Source organism: Cupressus sempervirens, chromosome 7 (assembly GCF_028749045.1).
Source record: "Cupressus sempervirens isolate cs-2001-9-10 chromosome 7, ASM2874904v1, whole genome shotgun sequence".
NCBI lineage: Eukaryota > Viridiplantae > Streptophyta > Pinopsida > Cupressales > Cupressaceae > Cupressus > Cupressus sempervirens.
The window spans coordinates 97,921,244-97,938,436 of NC_143124.1; the positions used below are offsets into that span (position 1 = coordinate 97,921,244).

Genomic DNA, 17,193 nt, shown 5'->3' on the forward strand with positions numbered 1-17,193 from the left:
AGGAGAAAATTTATGTAACTTCTGAGCGCGAATGGGCTAGCATTCTACGCAATGAATGGGCTTGGGCATTTCAATTTGTCAAAGAGCATTCTGGAAGAGCGCATTTGGAGGGTCTTGGAGCATTGTGGAGGCTCCGGCATAATAGAAAACAAGCTAAATTTTATTGTAATGATTTCTCTTTGAAATTTTCAATAATTTTCATTGTGGAAAAACAATTTTTTCCTCTACAAATTATTAGAACATTATAAAAAAGTGAAGTCCTAAAAAAACTTCAATTCTGTTGGCTGATCAAAGATTTTTATTAACTTTTTAGTGGACTTGATGCTTCTATAAGTTTTCCTTCTTGTTGGCAGGAACTAATAACCATTTCTAACCCATGCAATGAATATTTGAAATTGTTGATGAAGCCTAACAAAAGTATGTAATATTTGAAGGATTTTCTATATTGATTTGTAGAGTTAGTGGCAGTGATGTCCAATTAACATAGAGCCAATTGGAGCTAAGATAGAAGGTCATTCATTTTTTGAGTGGCTGCTGTTAGATTTTTTATTTTTAAAATACTTTTCTTAGATACTTATTTAAAACTACAAGCTATGGTGGACTCAAGATTTATATATTTAAAAAATTGATACAGTATTTTATTATATTATTTATAAGACATTTGAATAAATTATTCACATTATTTATCAGAAATGTCTAAAACTTTCTAATTTTTCTATAAATTATTAAAAAATAAAAAATATAAATATAAATTTTCTGAGAGGTCTAGCCACTCCTCCAGCCCCAAACAATCATTAATGAACAACGCTGTAAAATTTTTAAGATCACTAACTATTCTTTGTGCATTTTTACATCTTATTTCAGCTATCTTCAAGAGGCTCACTCTGCAAAGGCTTGGCATCTCTTCAAGCTCAAGAATCATTAATATAAACTCTATAAGCTTTTCACAATTCGATGACTTAAACATCACACACTAAGACTTAATTCTTATGCTAAAAGTATTAACAAATCAAAATTGACTTTTTTTTCCAAGCTTAATTTTTTCCCTTAATGTATAATGTTTAAGACTGGCCTTGCAGCTACTCAACAGATTTCTACAACTTTGTACAGAAATTCTAACGAATGTCTTTGGCAGCATAATGTTCTCAAGCTAAATTTGCTCGAGACAGCTTAGTTTGATAAGATTTGACCACTTCCCAAGCTGATGACATTCTGTAATTCTAAGAAAACTAGTTTTTCTGACACTCTCAAGAACTGAGAACTTATCAATCTTAGAATCTATAAGCTTAGAGAGAACTTTGGTAGGTAACGATCTCTTCAAAAAATGAAAGTTCCCAATCTCAAACAATTTCAGTGTCTTCATCCTTTTTAAGTCCACGTCAATAGCATTTAATCTCTAAAATTTTCTTTTCCAGAATGAGGGCATTTGATCTCCAATGGTTTTAGGTCTATCACTAGTGGTCTAGGCTAGCCAGCATTATTCCACAGCAATGTCTCCCCCCTGAAGTAATTTGAAACCAGGGTTGACTAATTTTCCTCTGTAGTATCAGGGGAAGCTAGGTAACCTGTTTATTCTCGGCTCATCACATTTAAACTACGGCGATTCATTTGATACACTAAATATCACTTTGAAATTACGTAGTATTTAACACTACCACTTCCATTATATGCGACTGTAAGAAATGGAAATCCATAGACTAAAATCAATTTGCACTTTAACAAAGTGCACAGTATTCATAATTAACATCAGTTCTATACATAAAATTAGTTGATTAACAATGTAGACTATCAACAATACTGCGCAACACGTGCAGACTTTTCTCCTCTTCACCTCTCTTCATCTCCATGTAAAACCCCACATCCCTTACTCCACAATCGCATAATAAATTTTCTACTTCTTCAAGACAACTGTAACTCCATTTGTCGGATGCCACCATTGTAACTATCCATTTTCCACGACGCATGTTAAGCCCATGATAAGACTCGGAGTCGGAGTCGGAGTCGGAATCAGAGTCAAATTCATAGTCATATCTATAATCATTTTCGGAGTAGTGGTACTTTGATAGTAACTTTCTCATATAAGGCTCTGAAGTGCACAAACCGATGACAACAAAGCATGCGATAACTGACCTCACTGTTGACCAGTTGGGAATATAATTTATGCAAGGACGGACCGCTCCTACGCCAAAATTAGAACCACAACTTATCTGAAGCCCAGTTAAAGTTGACTCGGCTGTAACCGTGGCTCTTCCAATCATATCCATTCTCCATGGCACATTCTGAAAACAAATTATGATTTTTACAGTTACATATCACTTGAGACATCTCATGATAATATAATAGAGTATATGTAGTAATAAATGGCAAAACAAAGCTGAACATCAATCTTGCAAATCGTAATTATAAAGATTAATTAAGAGTCATAATTCAGAAATTTAATTATTTGAAATCATTTGAATATTGAATCATTACCTTCAACATATGGATAGAATTTTGTATTATGGCATTACTGCAATACCAAAGTCTCAAATATTTTGATGCATGCAAACCTTCTCCAGCTGATGTAGTTGTCAAGTCTTCCAAACCTTGACCAACTGATCTAGTTCGCAAAGGCAAACCTTTGTCATCTGATGTAATTGGCAAACCTTTGCCATCTGATGGAATTTGAAAATCTTTACCATTTAATACAGTTTGCAAATCTTCACAAACTGATATGGTCTGCAGCTTCTCACAAGAATCAATTACAACAGTCATGAACTCGCACTTCCCACAAATGGTTGGAAACTCCTCAAGCTCCGGGCAGTGGGCAATAATAAGCCGTTTAAGGTTTGCCAGATCACCATTTACTGTTATTCCTTGCAATCCTCTACAACTTCGTATAGACAGGCTGGTGAGTGTAGTTGGCAATGTAATTTGCTCTAGCTTCTTACAGGAGAAAACTGCAATTTGTTCCAAGCAGCTCACTATGGAAAGACTTGGTAACTGCTCAAGCTCAGGGCAATCTCTAATATACAATGCTGTAAGCTTTGTAACCTCACCAGTCACTCGTTGCAAATCTCTACATTTTCGTACAGAGAGACTAATGAGTGCAATTGGCAGTTGAATGAATTTTAGCTTCTTACAAGAGTAGAACCTAATTTGCTGCATGCAGCCTAGTCCGGAAAAACATGGAAATTCATCAAGCTGTGGACAATCATTAATATACAATACTGTCAAATTTGTAAGACCAGCAGCTACTCTTTGCAAATCTCTGCAGCTTCCTATAGACAACCTGATCAATGTCGTTGGAAGTGTAATATCATGTAGCTTATCACAAGACTTGATCTCAATTTGCTCGGAGCAGCTCACTCTACCGAAATCTGGAAACACCTCAAGGTGATGACAATCATTAATGAAGAAAGCTCTGCACGCTGAAAGATCACCATGTATTCTTTGCAAATTTCTACAGCTTTTTACTGATAAACTGATCAGTTTTGTTGGAAGTGCGATTTTCTTTAGCTTATGACAGGAGTAAATCTCAGCTTTGTTCAAGCAGTTCACTTTGCAAAGGCCTGGCAACTCCTCAAGCTCAGAACAATCGCTAATGTATAACTCTGCACACTCTGAAAGATCACCGTGTATTCTTTGCAAATTTCTACAGCTTTTTATAGACACACTGATGAGTGTTGTTGGGAGTGTAATTTTCTTTAGCTGTTGACATGAGTTAATCTCAACCTTCTTCACGCAGATCACTCTGCAAAGGCTTGGCAATTCCTGAAGCTCAGGACAATCATTAATGCACAACTCTATAAGCCTTGTAGGATTACCAGCTACTCTGTTCAAATTTCTACAGCTCTTTAGAGAGAGTCTGACCAGTGTCGTTGGCAGCATAATGCTCTGAAGCTCATTACAATTGTCAAGCTCAATTTTCTCCAAGCAGCTATAATGAGATCTTGATAAAGACGAAATATACATTTGAAATTCATTACCATCTAAAACTGCATCTTCCATATGAACTGATTTTCCAGACAAATCTGGAATCTCTTCCAGACGGGTTCTAACAATCTCGAGCTCTTTTAAATGGGCAGGTGCCTGATAATAAAAAATAAATATAAATTTGATAAGTTTGTTGTGCCCAATAGCCAAGAGAGGATCATAACATAATGCATATCTATGTCTAACAGTAATGAAAGACCTGATTTTTAATGGAGGACAAAATACCTGCATATCACCATGCCATAGTCTTCGGAAAGACCCACCACTGATTCTCAAACACTGCAAGTTTTCAAGAGGAATCCATGGAGGAATGCTCGTGTTTATATCTGTATTCACCACAGGACGACGCCAGAGAAAAGATGGAATGCTTGGATTCATGTCTGGATTGAAGATAAGTTCATTATATTTTAGGTAGTCAAGATGAAGCCAGAGCAAAGTTTGGGAACTATCTTTCGGCTCCCCTACAGAATATGTAATTTGACAACGCATGGATTCGTCCCGAATGCAATGGAAACACCTGCTTTTGTTTTGAGTTAGGATGTTTTGGAATCCCTTTAATTCCTGCATTTACACAACGCGGATTACATTTGTGTAGCTGTATGAACTTTCAAATTTAAATATCAATAAGAAATAGAACTTTGGAGGAAGCGTGAGCATACCAAAGATTTCAGATGTTGGGAATGCCACATCCGATGAGGATGGTTCAGCTCCTTTGCCATTTCTCTTCCCAAATCCCGCAAGTGGTCATGCATTCTCAAAACAAATCCCGATTTCCTGTCCTTGAGAGAACCATGCGTTTTTTCTTCTTCCTCTATAAGACATTTATCTTTTAGTGTTTGCAAAGCATGGTGAGAGCTCCATCCAGACCCCTCCCATATAGTCATGGCCATTGTCTTTGATTTCCCAATGAAAAAGCATGCTACATCCATGAAAACCTGTTTCTCTTCATAATCTAATGAATCAAAGCTTATCTTCAATGTCTTCTTTACATCTTTGGGTAATGTCCTCCTGACTTTTTCTAATTCTGCTCTCCAATAGAGCAGATCTTTACCAGACACGTGCCGGCCCAGAACTTGAAGAGACAGAGGCAAGCCTCCACACACGCTCACGAAAGTCTCTACAATATCTTCGTATCCGCTACGTGGTTTGGGTTGGCGGAAAGAGTGCCAGCAAAACAGTTCCCTCCCATCTTCTCTATCCAATCCTCTCAAATGATAACCGACCTCAATTCCCGAAACCACAAGGACCCCTACATCACGGGTTGTAATTATTACGAGATGATTACCAAAACTATTTAATATATCCACTGGTTGTATCAGAGCTTCTAATTGGTCTACATGGTCTATGTCATCTAACACAATTAGGAAGCTCGAATGGCTGCCTTTTTCAAAGTAATCCATCAGACAGCTTGTCCCTTCCGCAAGATTTCGAAATCTACGATCCTTTTCACGGAAGAGCTCTTCAAGCAGCTGGGTTTGCAAATTAGGTAGTTCACCCCTGGCAGAGGATTCGCGAACGTCAGACAGAAAACATTTTCTTGTGTAGTCTGATCCATATTGGTTATACAACTCTTTGGAGAGAGTTGTCTTCCCAACCCCACCCATACCGAAAATGCCAACCACACTAACCTTTCTTTTTCCTACTATGTTTATTCGGCACTGGCTCTCAAAATCATGAACAAGATCAAGAAGGCACTTCCATTCAAAATCTCTTACAAGCTTATGAAGTCCTACTGGATGTTTGGCAACATGCAAATATTTCGTTCTTTGTACTTCTTTTTCTACAGCGGACACTATTTCTTCGTAGTCACAAGAACTGTAGGAGTCCAAAAAGGAATTTTATGAGAGAAATTTTTTTATTTTTATTTAGTTTTTCAAGATAAAATAGAGGGTTTAATAATTATATACAAAGATTCTTAAATTAAAAGTGTTAAATAGTTAAAATTATTAGAAAATGATTCTCAAAATTATTTAATTTTTTCCTTAATATATAATCTTTAAGAATAATCAGAAAAAAAAGAAACTTATTCTATACTTTGAATCGGTGACCTATAGAATAGAAAAGGTTGTCAAATAGACTGAAAATAGTAAGAAAACTTACCCTGTACTTTTGAATTCGTAGCCTATGGTATAGGAAACTTTTTGAAGGGTTTCCTTCCACTCTTCAATCTTGTCCAGATACCTTCCCTTCTTTTCATAATTAAGAAATGCATTATTATACACTCCCTTTTCAATGTGACGGAGGTCACTGGGCTTCACTTCCCATGGTTCCACTTGATAAAACACGGGAATAATTTTAGCCTTGCTTTCTAACATGAGCGCCAGCTCAGCCAGGCACCAGGGGGACTCTGCATATCTTTTAGAAAAGATGGCAATGTGTACCTTTGCAGAGGAGATGGCAGTCTCAATAGTCGAAGTCAGCGAATCTCCAAGCTCTCTCTCCTTGTAATCAAGGAATGCTCTTATGTCTCGCTCCTTAAGAGAGTTGTAAAGATTAGTAGCCAGAGTAAGTTTGACATCGGGGCCTCTGTGGTTGATGAACACATCATAGAATTTGGAAGATTGATCCACTTTTCTCCTTTTGTTCGAACAGCCAATTTCAGAAAAAGCATTCTGTTGCCGATCACGATATGACGTTGTAGAAGCCATAGTTGTGAGGATGGACATGAAAAAAAAACAAGCAGGCAACTGATTTAGTGGAGTCGTCCAGTACAACAAGACAGAAATAGTGAAGAAAGAGGACAAAATATGTTTTAAAAAGAAAAGAGGGGTTTGATCTACCCGCGTCCTTCCTCGAAAGGACGACGAAAGAAGACTAATCACCTTTTACGTTCGTCCTGAAATAAAAATACGTAAATTAATATGCAGCCCAAAATTGATTTTTAAAATAATTAATAAATTAAAAAACCGGTACATTTTTTCGGCTATTTAGCCGACGACAATTAATATAACGAAAGCAAACAAGAAAGGAATAGAAAAGTGGAATTTAAAAGCATAGCCATACGATGAAAACAATAAATTAGGCGAGGGCTTCAGAGGAATGGACTGCCGTCGTCAATTAGAATTGTTACGAAATACAATCGGTAGAATCTAATTTAATGATATAAAATAATCATAGATTGTTTGCATGATGGATGTAGATTAAAACGGGAATCAAATGTGTCATATAATATATAATTCTGTTATATAAAGAAACATTTATAATTTTGTTATATAGAGAATATTTGTAGATTATATGAATATGTAATTATTTAAAAGATTTGCAATAAATATCATTTTATCATTTTATTATGAGGTGAAGCTTAGGATAAGGGTTAATATTATAGTTAGAAATAATGTTAGACAAGTAAATTTAAAATAACTATATGTTTTTTCTCAAGATTGTATTTAGGTTTTGTTAGTGTTGAACGATAATTACAGTTAAGTTATGAGTTGGCTTAGACTAATAGTTATGGTAAAGGTTATGGTTAGAGATTGAGATAAGAATTGTCTTATGGGAAGTGTTAGATTTTGGACTATAATTATAATTCTAATTGAGTACTTGGTTTAAGGTTAGGATTAGTAGTACAATTAAGATTAGGGTTATGATTAGAAATATATTTAAACCTAAAACCTAATCATAGCCTAAAATAATGATTAAAACCTTAAACCTAGCTATAGTGCTAACAATAGTCTAATAATCATTATATTCCTAACTCATATACACAACCTCATCCAAACCTTTAAACCCTAACACTAAATATTATGTATGTCCTAAAGTTTACCATTATTTAATTGTAACTCAATCCTTACCATTATCTTAATCTATAGGTTAAGTGTAAAGATTCAAGTAAGGTTAGGATTAGCCCGTTCAATTAGGATTGGATTTCTGTCATAGTTACAAGAGAAATATTGTATTCATGGTTACACTTAAAATAGAATTAAGTTTGAAGTAATGTGAGTAATGATTTCATAATGTTTTTTAAAGGTTAATATTCATAAGGTCCTTGTATATATCCATTCATGTACTTAGTACAATCATAGTAACCTTTCATGTCTTGTTATATTCAATACTTCTCAAGAAGCTACAAAATAAATCACTCCTATTGGCTCATGGTTGCACGTACATAAATGTGCAATTGCTAGTTATAATTTTGTTATATAGAGACTATTTATAGATTATATGAATATGCAATTATTTAAAAGATTTGCAATGAATATCATTTTATCATTATTGATCTTAATTATTTTTCATATAATCTTTAGCTTTATTAGACAAATTTAATATGTATTTTTTGTTAGAACATATTGCATTCGACATAGACTAATATGATTGCAATCACGTATTCATAACTAGTAATTAATATTCTGTATTTCAACTAATCAAATGTAAGTATTTTTAGTTTTAGTTTTTAATTTTTCTAAATTTATATGTGCAAATTTTTAATTATAAAATCATTAAAGTCATTTACATTGATTTGATTGGTTCATATACTTCGGAGTGGACTTCAAAAAGCACTACTACCAAGGATAACTTTAGTGGCTAATATTCACCAATTGGCTAATCTCAATTATTAGGGACCCCATGCTTAGGCCAATCACAAATATAATATATAATTATTTATTTTTTAGTGATGAGTTCACCAATGGATTCTAATTTTTCCATTTGGTAAATTAAAAATTTTAACTCATGATTTCCAAGGCTTTCCTTAGTCAATGGTCATATTCGCCAATATTTTCTAACAATTTAAGTTAAGTTATAGGTTGAGTATATATATTTTTTGTATCTATTGTGAAGAAATTTTATGGAACTTTTTATCCTTTCTTACTTTAGCCCCAAATAGATTTAGGATCATCCAATAATTATAAATAATAGGAGTGTTGTCTCCAAGCCACCATTCAATAATTTAGAGAGAGCTTGTAATGATAAAAGTAGGATAAATTTAACCTTCAAGTTTGATAATTAATTAGGCTCTATATAATAATAAATATACATCATGGTTTCTATGCATGTGTACTTATGTCCATAATTTTCATCAATAATGAATGATTCGCTAGGATTTTATAGAATTTTCCTCACGAATAAAATTATAAAAGAAAAATTCATCCAATAGAAAATATTTTTTTCCTCTTGAGTGAATGTTCAATTTTATTAAAGTTATATAAAAATATTAAACATGTTTTATAATTTTTCTATTCAAACAAAAGTTTAATATAAATATAATAATAACATGATAATTTAGGAAATATTTTAAATTATAAATAGTTTTTAAAATAAATTAAAAATAATAAATTTTCAAAAATTTATATATACTTTTAAAAATATGAAATTTCAAATATTGATAATTTTTTAATAATTTTTTTTTTTAAAACTATGAAATCTGCATTTAAAAATATTATTCAAATATTAAGATGTCAATAGAATATTAATTACATAATATTAAATATTTTTATTACAATTAATTCAATTTTTTTTCTTATAATCATTAGATTTTTATTTTTAGTATTTTACTTTAAATTATACACAAATACAAGCTATTATGTAGCACTTGTTTTTGTTTTTATTAAGTCAATCAAATATAATAATAAATTTGGAAGTAATTCTTTTAATAAAGTTACATAATTTGAACAATGACGATTTATATCATCCAAAATAATTTTATAAAAGATTGAAATTATAATTTCGATGGAAACCATAGAATTCTTTTTGTGTTGCTTTGCAACTATTCATCAAAAAGATTTAACTTAATTGATTGAAGATAGACGTTTCATAACTCATATATCATAATCTGGGAGAGTGAAAAGGTCAAATTAAAAGGTTACTTGGAAGAGTTTTGATTGATATTGGCATCTCTCTCTCACACTCTCATGTTAGCATCCCACTAATCCATCGGCACAGATCGTGGAGAAATTTCAGCACATGTTCAATGTAGGCCAACCTTATCTTCTACCATCCATTTCAAGTGTCTATCATCAATCCTCCAAATAATTCTAGTCTATAGTAATGTTAGAATTTAATATCTATTTCCTTTTAAATAGAATAAGCTGGCCTTGTGATTTGTAGAGCTCATATTTGGGTTTACCAAGTTAGAAAACAAGGTAGAGAAGAAACTCTAAAGATATGAGAAACCCCACGATAAAAGTTGGTCATTGGGTCGGTCTCCTTTGGTCTGTGCAGAGAAGATAATTAATTTCATTCTAACAATTTGGAACTAGTTTATAATAATAAGGACATCCAAGACTAGCTTGGAATATCTATCTAGATATATCCACTGTAACTCATTTTGGCCTATATATTTTTGCAATTTATGGACTTCCTATAGGAGTGGAGTTAGTTTTAATTGCCAAATTCTAAGATTTGTGAACATAGGTCCACTTTCACTTATGTTCCTGGTGGAGCTACACGTTGCCATGCCTTATGGTTGGAAGTAGGTTTTTGAACCCGGATTAGGATTTAAAAGAAAATCGTTTCAAATATACTACATTGTAAGATTTTAAATGATAGATCACATGCTTTCTTTCAAATGGTTCAAAAAAAGAGAGGTAAAAATTAATTAAGACAGAAAGAAATACAACAAGAAGAGCTCAACAAGGAGCTCGATCGTGAGCAACAAGATTATCAAATTCTCGCACCATCTCAAAGGAAAGTTGCCCCCGAACCATAATATTCCAACCCGGATCATGACTAGAAGCCCATTTGGCTAAACAATCAACAGCTCTGTTTCTTTCACGAGGAATATAAGTGAACCTAATGAACTAAAAAGAAGTAGAAAAGAGAATAATCTGATTAACAATAGTGGCTAGCTGCCAACTAACATCCTCAAGCTCCTGTGAGGAAAGCGAGTTCACCACCACTTGGGAATCAGAATCACAAATAATCTTACTCCATCCTCTCTAGCAACACTATTCCACAACATATAAAATAGCCTGAGCTTCCATGAGATTGTTAGTGTAATCACCCTTATGAACTGAGAAAAAGAATTTGACATCACCAGAACTGCACCGAGCCACTCCCCCAATACTGGCAGGGCCTGGATTCCCTCGGGAAGAACTATCAGTGTTAATTTTTAGAACTCCACAGGGAGGAGGAGTCCAATGCCCATCCCGATTCACCTGACCTTTCCTCTGATGCTGAGGCTGCCTAGATACAAAAGGAAACCCTTGAGCTGCAGCCCCATCCTGAAGATGAAAATTGAGGCAATTGCATATAGCAAGATCAACCGGATTCATACCCCCATCAAGCTCACACTTCACTTGAATAGTTTCCTGAAGAGAATGTGAAATCTTCCACCAAAGATGCAAAACACCAAGCCGAACATCTTGGAAGATTCGATGATTCCTCTCCAACCAGATATGCCAAAGCATAAATGATGGGCCAACAATTCAAGCATCATGGAGAGGAGAAGACTTGGAGGGAGAATTTCCCTAGTGGGCCCAGAACTCAGGCAAAGAGGAAGCATGCCTACAAGAGCAACCCCAAGCAGTCCACCAAAGGTGTCATAGCTGAATAGAATAGGAACAATGTAAGAACATATGGGAGATAGACTCCTCCCCATTACCACACAAAACACAATAAAAGGGTCCCTGAAATCCACGTTTACAAAGATTGTCCCACGTAAGACAGTGATTGTGAGCAACTAGCCACATGAAAAAATTGCACTTGGACCAAGAAAATTTATTCCAGACTTGCTTCCACCACGGGACCTCAGCATCCCCAAATAATTGTCTAGCTATCTCTTGATACCCAGTAGAGACATGATATTTACTAGACAAGGTACCTCCCCAAGCCAAAACATCTGGACCTAGCAAAGAGGAACATGTTCTGGAGGCCAGAATCTGAGAAAGCTCCTGACGAACCATGTCTGTGCCTCCAGGAAGCCTGCCCAAATTATATGTTGTTAATTTTTCTCTTTCTTAATTAAAATTTAAATAGTTTTTCTATCTATTAATTTCTATGGTCAATTTTGCCAAATTTCTGCGGAAGTGTTGACAAATTTTTTTAACTATTGAAACCCATTAAGCTTTTTTTCCACTTAAAAGTTCACATTAAACTGCCTAATGGATTTTGTACTGAATTATATATAGAAAGGCTTGTGATGAGTACACTAAATCAACTTATTTCCATAGATTTTCTTTACTTCAACGCATTCACAAAGGAACATGTAGTTAAATATTGGGAAGGATTGGTTATGCATTTGTGTGGTTGCAGAGTTTTCAGTTCACATAATACAAGTCCTGGACAGAATATCTCTGAGCATATATAGTTGATTCAAGTACCTCAATTAGCTCTCCTCGACCACACTGGTTGAATTCTCCTCTTTTGGTGGCTAATAATGGAAACTCTGTTTCTACAACTGCAAGTACGCAATTTACAACAGTATTTGGCTTGAAATTTATAGATATTTTAATGGAATATAGAGAAAACTTTACGAGTATGTTACATGCATATTCTTCTAATGTTATTCTTATGTTCTCTTTATGGTATCTTTTCCAATTTTTTAATAATCTATGCCTAAACATTCATGTCAATTACTATATTCTTCATATTTTATTCATCTGATCTTTTTGGGACCAGGTATATTTCTTATCCTTTTGTGATCCCAATTTTTTCTCAGCGCTCCTACTGATAACTGTCATCTCAAGTCAACTTATATTCATTCATTTCTCAAGATGGTGTACAAACATGTATAATATGGATCACGTCTCTAATTTGATTAAGATTTATGATATATTAAGATTTATTTTTAGTGCAAATGAAATTATAAATGTTATACTGGTAAACTATAGTAAAAATAGCGTTATGATTCATACATTATAATTTATGGGAAAATATTAGGAATAGTTATAGAAGTCTGAGACCTGGACAATATTAAAGTCAAACTACACAAATAATAAATTTCAAATGGAATATTAATCAGAGTTCATGTAGAGTTCTTTTAATCCTTTTCCAATTAGTTAAAGAAATTATTATTTATATTCATAGGAAAAGGAGATCAGTAATTTCTGTTATATCTATTTAAACCTTATTTCCTTATCTCATTTATTAGATAATCTCTTTCTTACACAAACAGTTTAGTTGATATGTTACATGAAAATAGTATTGAAAAAGTGAGTAAAGTTATTGTTCTTCTTAAAGATTAGATGTAGTCATTTATCATAAACCATACTCATTTCCTTATCTCATATTTTAGCTAATCTCTTTCCTACAAGAATAGTTTAGTTGATATGTTACATGAAAACAGTATTTAAAAAGTGAATAAAGTTATTGTTCTTCATAAAGATTATATGTAACTATTTATAATAAACCATGCTGATATTTAAAGATTAGATGTAGATATTTATAATAAAGTGAAAATCAATGAACCATATTACTTTATACTACTATATTTTCACATATTTGTTGGTTGAACCAATCTTTTGTTTTTCATTTCACTGGATGCACTTTCTATTTTCTATTAGAACATCTATTTAGTACTTTATACTACTATAATTCCACATATTTGTTGGTTGAACCAATCTTTTGTTTTTCATTTCACTGGATGCACTTTCTATTCCCTATTAGGACATCTATAAATTAGACTAATCCAATATTGGTTTAAAGACATTCAGTTCTGTCACAAAACGTAGCCGTTTAGATAACCATGTAAAATTTTAATCTTAACTTCAACAATCGATGAAAGCTCTGGTTTCAATCAATTTCCGACTGAAATTGGAATTAAAACATTAGGTAGGATACAAATATTACTAACCTTTCCATCATATAAGGCCCTAAGGGAGACGGAGAGAACCGTGCTTTGTGAATCTTGGTCATAAACAGCCTCTTCAAAACCATCGGTTTAAAGCCTCTAGTGGTTGCTCTCACCAAAAATCTTTAGAGGTGTTCAATGTTACCAGAAAAACAGAACTGATTTTAGAATTGTAGGAAAAAAAAATATTGAAATGGAAACAAATTACATACATGATAGTGGAGAAATTCTACAAATAATAAATAAAATGCGTTTACGAGAAGTTCGAGGGAAATATCTTTGCGCTTTGAAGCGATACGCTTGTTCTTCTTTCTCTTTCCTTCTGCTGCCGAATCTCAATGCCCTGTTTCCAGCTGAAAATCACTGGACTCCAGAAGAAAATAAAATAGATCTCTGTGCCACAACGGCACAACATTCATTAGTATTTTTCTACTTTCACCTATTTTTAAAAAAAATAATTTGATAAGAGAAATTTTTTACAGCAAGTCAAATTGTGATTTTGCTATTAGGATTTAAGTTTAGTTTCTGAGTCAAATTTATTGATCCATATTAATTTAATAAGTATTGATTCAACATGAATACATCGCTCATGAGAATAAATGGAACACTTAACATTCATTGGATCTAGGTGAATGAGAGGTGAAGCACCTGGACTTCTGGGAGGTTACCCATCCCAGTACTACTCCAGCTTGAGTGTGCTTAACTATGAAGTTTCCTCCATGGTTAAGTACTAGGAAGGGTGACCTCCCAAAAAGTCCCAATTTTCAAGCAGAGCAGGTTTAACCATGAAGGAAATTTCGTAGTTAAGGGCGCTCAAGCTGAAATACTATGGGATGGGTGACCTCGGTGCTTCACCTCTATGAGCATCACCTAGATCCAATGAGTGTTAAGTATTCTATTTATTGTCACGAGAGATGATTCATGTTGTATCACTACTTATGAAATATGGATCAATGAATTTGACTCAAAAATACCAATATCACAAAAAAGAACTTGCCAAACCCTACAACAACAAAATAAAAATCTAAAATAAGACAAGCCAAAACCAATCTCACTAAATTGCTGCTTCAATCCATTTAAAACAAATGAAAAGTAGATCTAGAACGATAGTTCATTCATCTATGAAGAAAATCAATTCAGAAAGTTCCTTGTAGTAGCAAAATAGTGCAGATAAAAACAAGGATACTAGGAATGTAAAATGTTTGTAAATGGAGTCCTGAAACAGAGCCTCCGAGAGGTGATGGTGAGTGCGAGAGAATCTTCAGATCTCCTAGAAAATTAAACAATAAATTGCCTGTTCCTTTTAAATGTGTGAAAATCAAACTTTTACTCAATATCTTTATCTGCTTGTTGACTGAACGAACGAAAAAATTTGGAAGTAAAATATTGCTAAATAACCTGCTTTTAGAGAGTATCTAGAAATCATTTAAGACATCAATTTAAACAATAAATGCCAATTATTAGCAGTCATTAACCCAAAAGCTCCATAATTTCTGAGAGGATGACTAGTCTGACTTGTACTTATTTCTTATATGTACCCTATCAATAATAATTGTATGTAATGCATGCTGGGTCTTCCATTTTTCACCTTTCTTTAAACCCACAACATACTCTTTCCTCATTTTTTACAGCTCGGAAGAAATGCTTCAAATTGGAAACGATAATTACAGTAAGTTCTCATTTTATTTTCATCCGTAGTTAACCGTTCTCCTTACTCCACATCAATTTCCACAAATGATACCAGTAATGAGCTGCAAATGACTGGCAACATTATTTTCAGGAAATTCGTAGAAAAGGGCATAATCTTTTTTAACCTAGATGTCTTGAATTGAATGATTGCAGAGGTCTGAAAACAATATAAAATTAATAGATAATAGGGACTTTTCGAAGCAGATAAAATGTACAACACTTTACTCCTCAAGATTATACAATTACAAATGTTCAATTCTACTAGGTACTGAGAACAGATAATCCTGACATCAGGCTAAGCACAGCGGTAAACTATAATTTTTTCCAAACTTCTAGAAATTCCTTATAAATCTAAAAGTTCTTCAAAAGAAAAAGAATTACATATTTGCAGCTCTTCAATTCGGTAGGCGCTTGAAACCTTGAATAGCTAACAATAATTAAACAAAGTATCATTGAAGGTAAATTTTAATTTTAAAATAATTATACAATTGAATTCTATACTAATATCACAATGTGACTTGAATTCTATACTAATATCACAATGTGACTTGCTGTGGTAAGTATCTGTGACTTGCTCTCATATTTATCAATGATAAGTTTGACTGGCTTTATAAAGAGTGGTTCACAAGGCACAATACTTGCTGAAAGTTTTACAAATGGAGTTGCAAGCAGAGTGGTTTAACCATGAAGGAAATTTCGTAATTAAGCATGTTTAAGTTGGAGTAATATTTGGATGACGTGTCCAAGAAGTCCTAGTACTTCTGTAAACAACAACTAAGATTCAATTAGTACTAAGTGTTTCATTCAGTCTTACGAAAATAGGACTAATGTGAAGCATTACTCATGAAATATAGGTCAATACATTTGATGTAAAAAATTTTACAATGACAATATTATAATTTTAATTCTCATTAAAGAACATATTACCTATTACTCAACATAATAGCTTGGGACGCACAACCCATAATCCATTAACATCGCAAATTTTGAAGAGGAAACCATGGCGAAATTTTAAGTCTTTGATCCAATGTTTGAGGCAATTCCTTTCTAACTTTATTCAATTCTAAGCCTCCAGAAAGGAGATTCTTATTATTGCTAGGCGGATGGCGTTGGCCAAAGGCATGCCAGCAGAACAGCTCTCTCGCACAATCTCATCCATCCGTTGTAAATTAATGGGTAACATTAATTCCTGTGCTTGTAAGCATCCCAGCATATCGCGTGGGGACGATTACTGGTCTACTAACTGACTAATATACAAAGTAAAATTGGGCTTTTAATAAGAAATAAATATGGCCTCCTAAAATGTACAAATTTCTTGCAAAATTAAGGCAGAATAATGTCTAATGACCAAGCACAATGGGAACGCAGGGATCTTACCTGAAATTTCTGTTGATTTCGTGCCCTGTAAAAAATGAAACAGATTGGAGGGCTTCCTTCCGCCCCTTAAGCTTATCCGTAAATCTCCCCTTCTCTTCACATTTAGCAAACGCCTTGGCATACTCTCGTTTTACTACGAAGCAAAAAGCAGTTTTACTCTGGAAAACAATAGACTGATCTGAATCAGCTCCTACAAACACCGTGCGGAATAGCCGTATCTTATGGATTGTTGGACTAATTGTTAACGTCCCTTTCAATGAATCGTAACATTATTTAACAGTTTCTTGTGTTTTTATAAGTCTAATGATTATATCCAACATTAATCGCAGTAATTGCTCTAACATGGAAAAGATAGCTAGGGCAAAATAGAGTGAATAGCATTTTCAAAATCAGAAGAGTCTGAAATGCACCATCAGAAAAAAAAAAAA

General features: G+C 33.6%; 2 protein-coding genes and 1 long non-coding RNA gene across 3 annotated transcripts; all 3 read right to left on the reverse strand.

Annotated features, from left to right (window-relative positions):
- Positions 1-1,695: 1,695 nt before the first annotated feature.
- Positions 1,696-5,688, reverse strand: LOC149545671 (disease resistance protein Roq1-like). Its single transcript, XM_089794284.1, has 4 exons — positions 4,635-5,688; positions 4,201-4,536; positions 2,473-4,071; positions 1,696-2,279 (listed from the first exon to the last, which is right to left on the reverse strand). Exons 1-4 carry the CDS (start codon positions 5,577-5,579, stop codon positions 1,773-1,775), a joined length of 3,387 nt encoding a protein of 1,128 aa, XP_089650410.1. The 5' UTR covers positions 5,580-5,688; the 3' UTR covers positions 1,696-1,772.
- Positions 5,689-6,071: 383 nt separating this feature from the next.
- Positions 6,072-6,623, reverse strand: LOC149545672 (putative 2' cyclic ADP-D-ribose synthase BdTIR). Its single transcript, XM_089793818.1, has one exon. It carries the CDS (start codon positions 6,621-6,623, stop codon positions 6,072-6,074), a length of 552 nt encoding a protein of 183 aa, XP_089649944.1.
- Positions 6,624-13,925: 7,302 nt separating this feature from the next.
- LOC149545673 (uncharacterized) lies at positions 13,926-16,940 on the reverse strand. Its single transcript, XR_016354279.1, has 2 exons — positions 16,766-16,940; positions 13,926-14,092 (listed from the first exon to the last, which is right to left on the reverse strand). It is a non-coding gene; the product is annotated as an uncharacterized LOC149545673 (long non-coding RNA).
- Between the last annotated feature and the right edge of the window lie 253 nt (positions 16,941-17,193).

What these genes read in the sequence shown, in the direction of transcription:
- LOC149545671 (XM_089794284.1), bottom strand. Translation starts at nt 5,579, where the DNA reads ATGGGTGGGGTTGGGAAGACAACTCTCTCCAAAGAGTTGTATAACCAA. An exon ending in CCCAACATCTGAAATCTTTG is followed by an intron (nt 4,537 to 4,634) that starts GTATGCTCACGC and finishes GTGTAAATGCAG; the next exon opens with GAATTAAAGGGATTCCAAAA. An exon ending in ATTCTATCCATATGTTGAAG is followed by an intron (nt 2,280 to 2,472) that starts GTAATGATTCAA and finishes ATTTGTTTTCAG; the next exon opens with AATGTGCCATGGAGAATGGA.
- LOC149545672 (XM_089793818.1), bottom strand. Translation starts at nt 6,623, where the DNA reads ATGGCTTCTACAACGTCATATCGTGATCGGCAACAGAATGCTTTTTCT.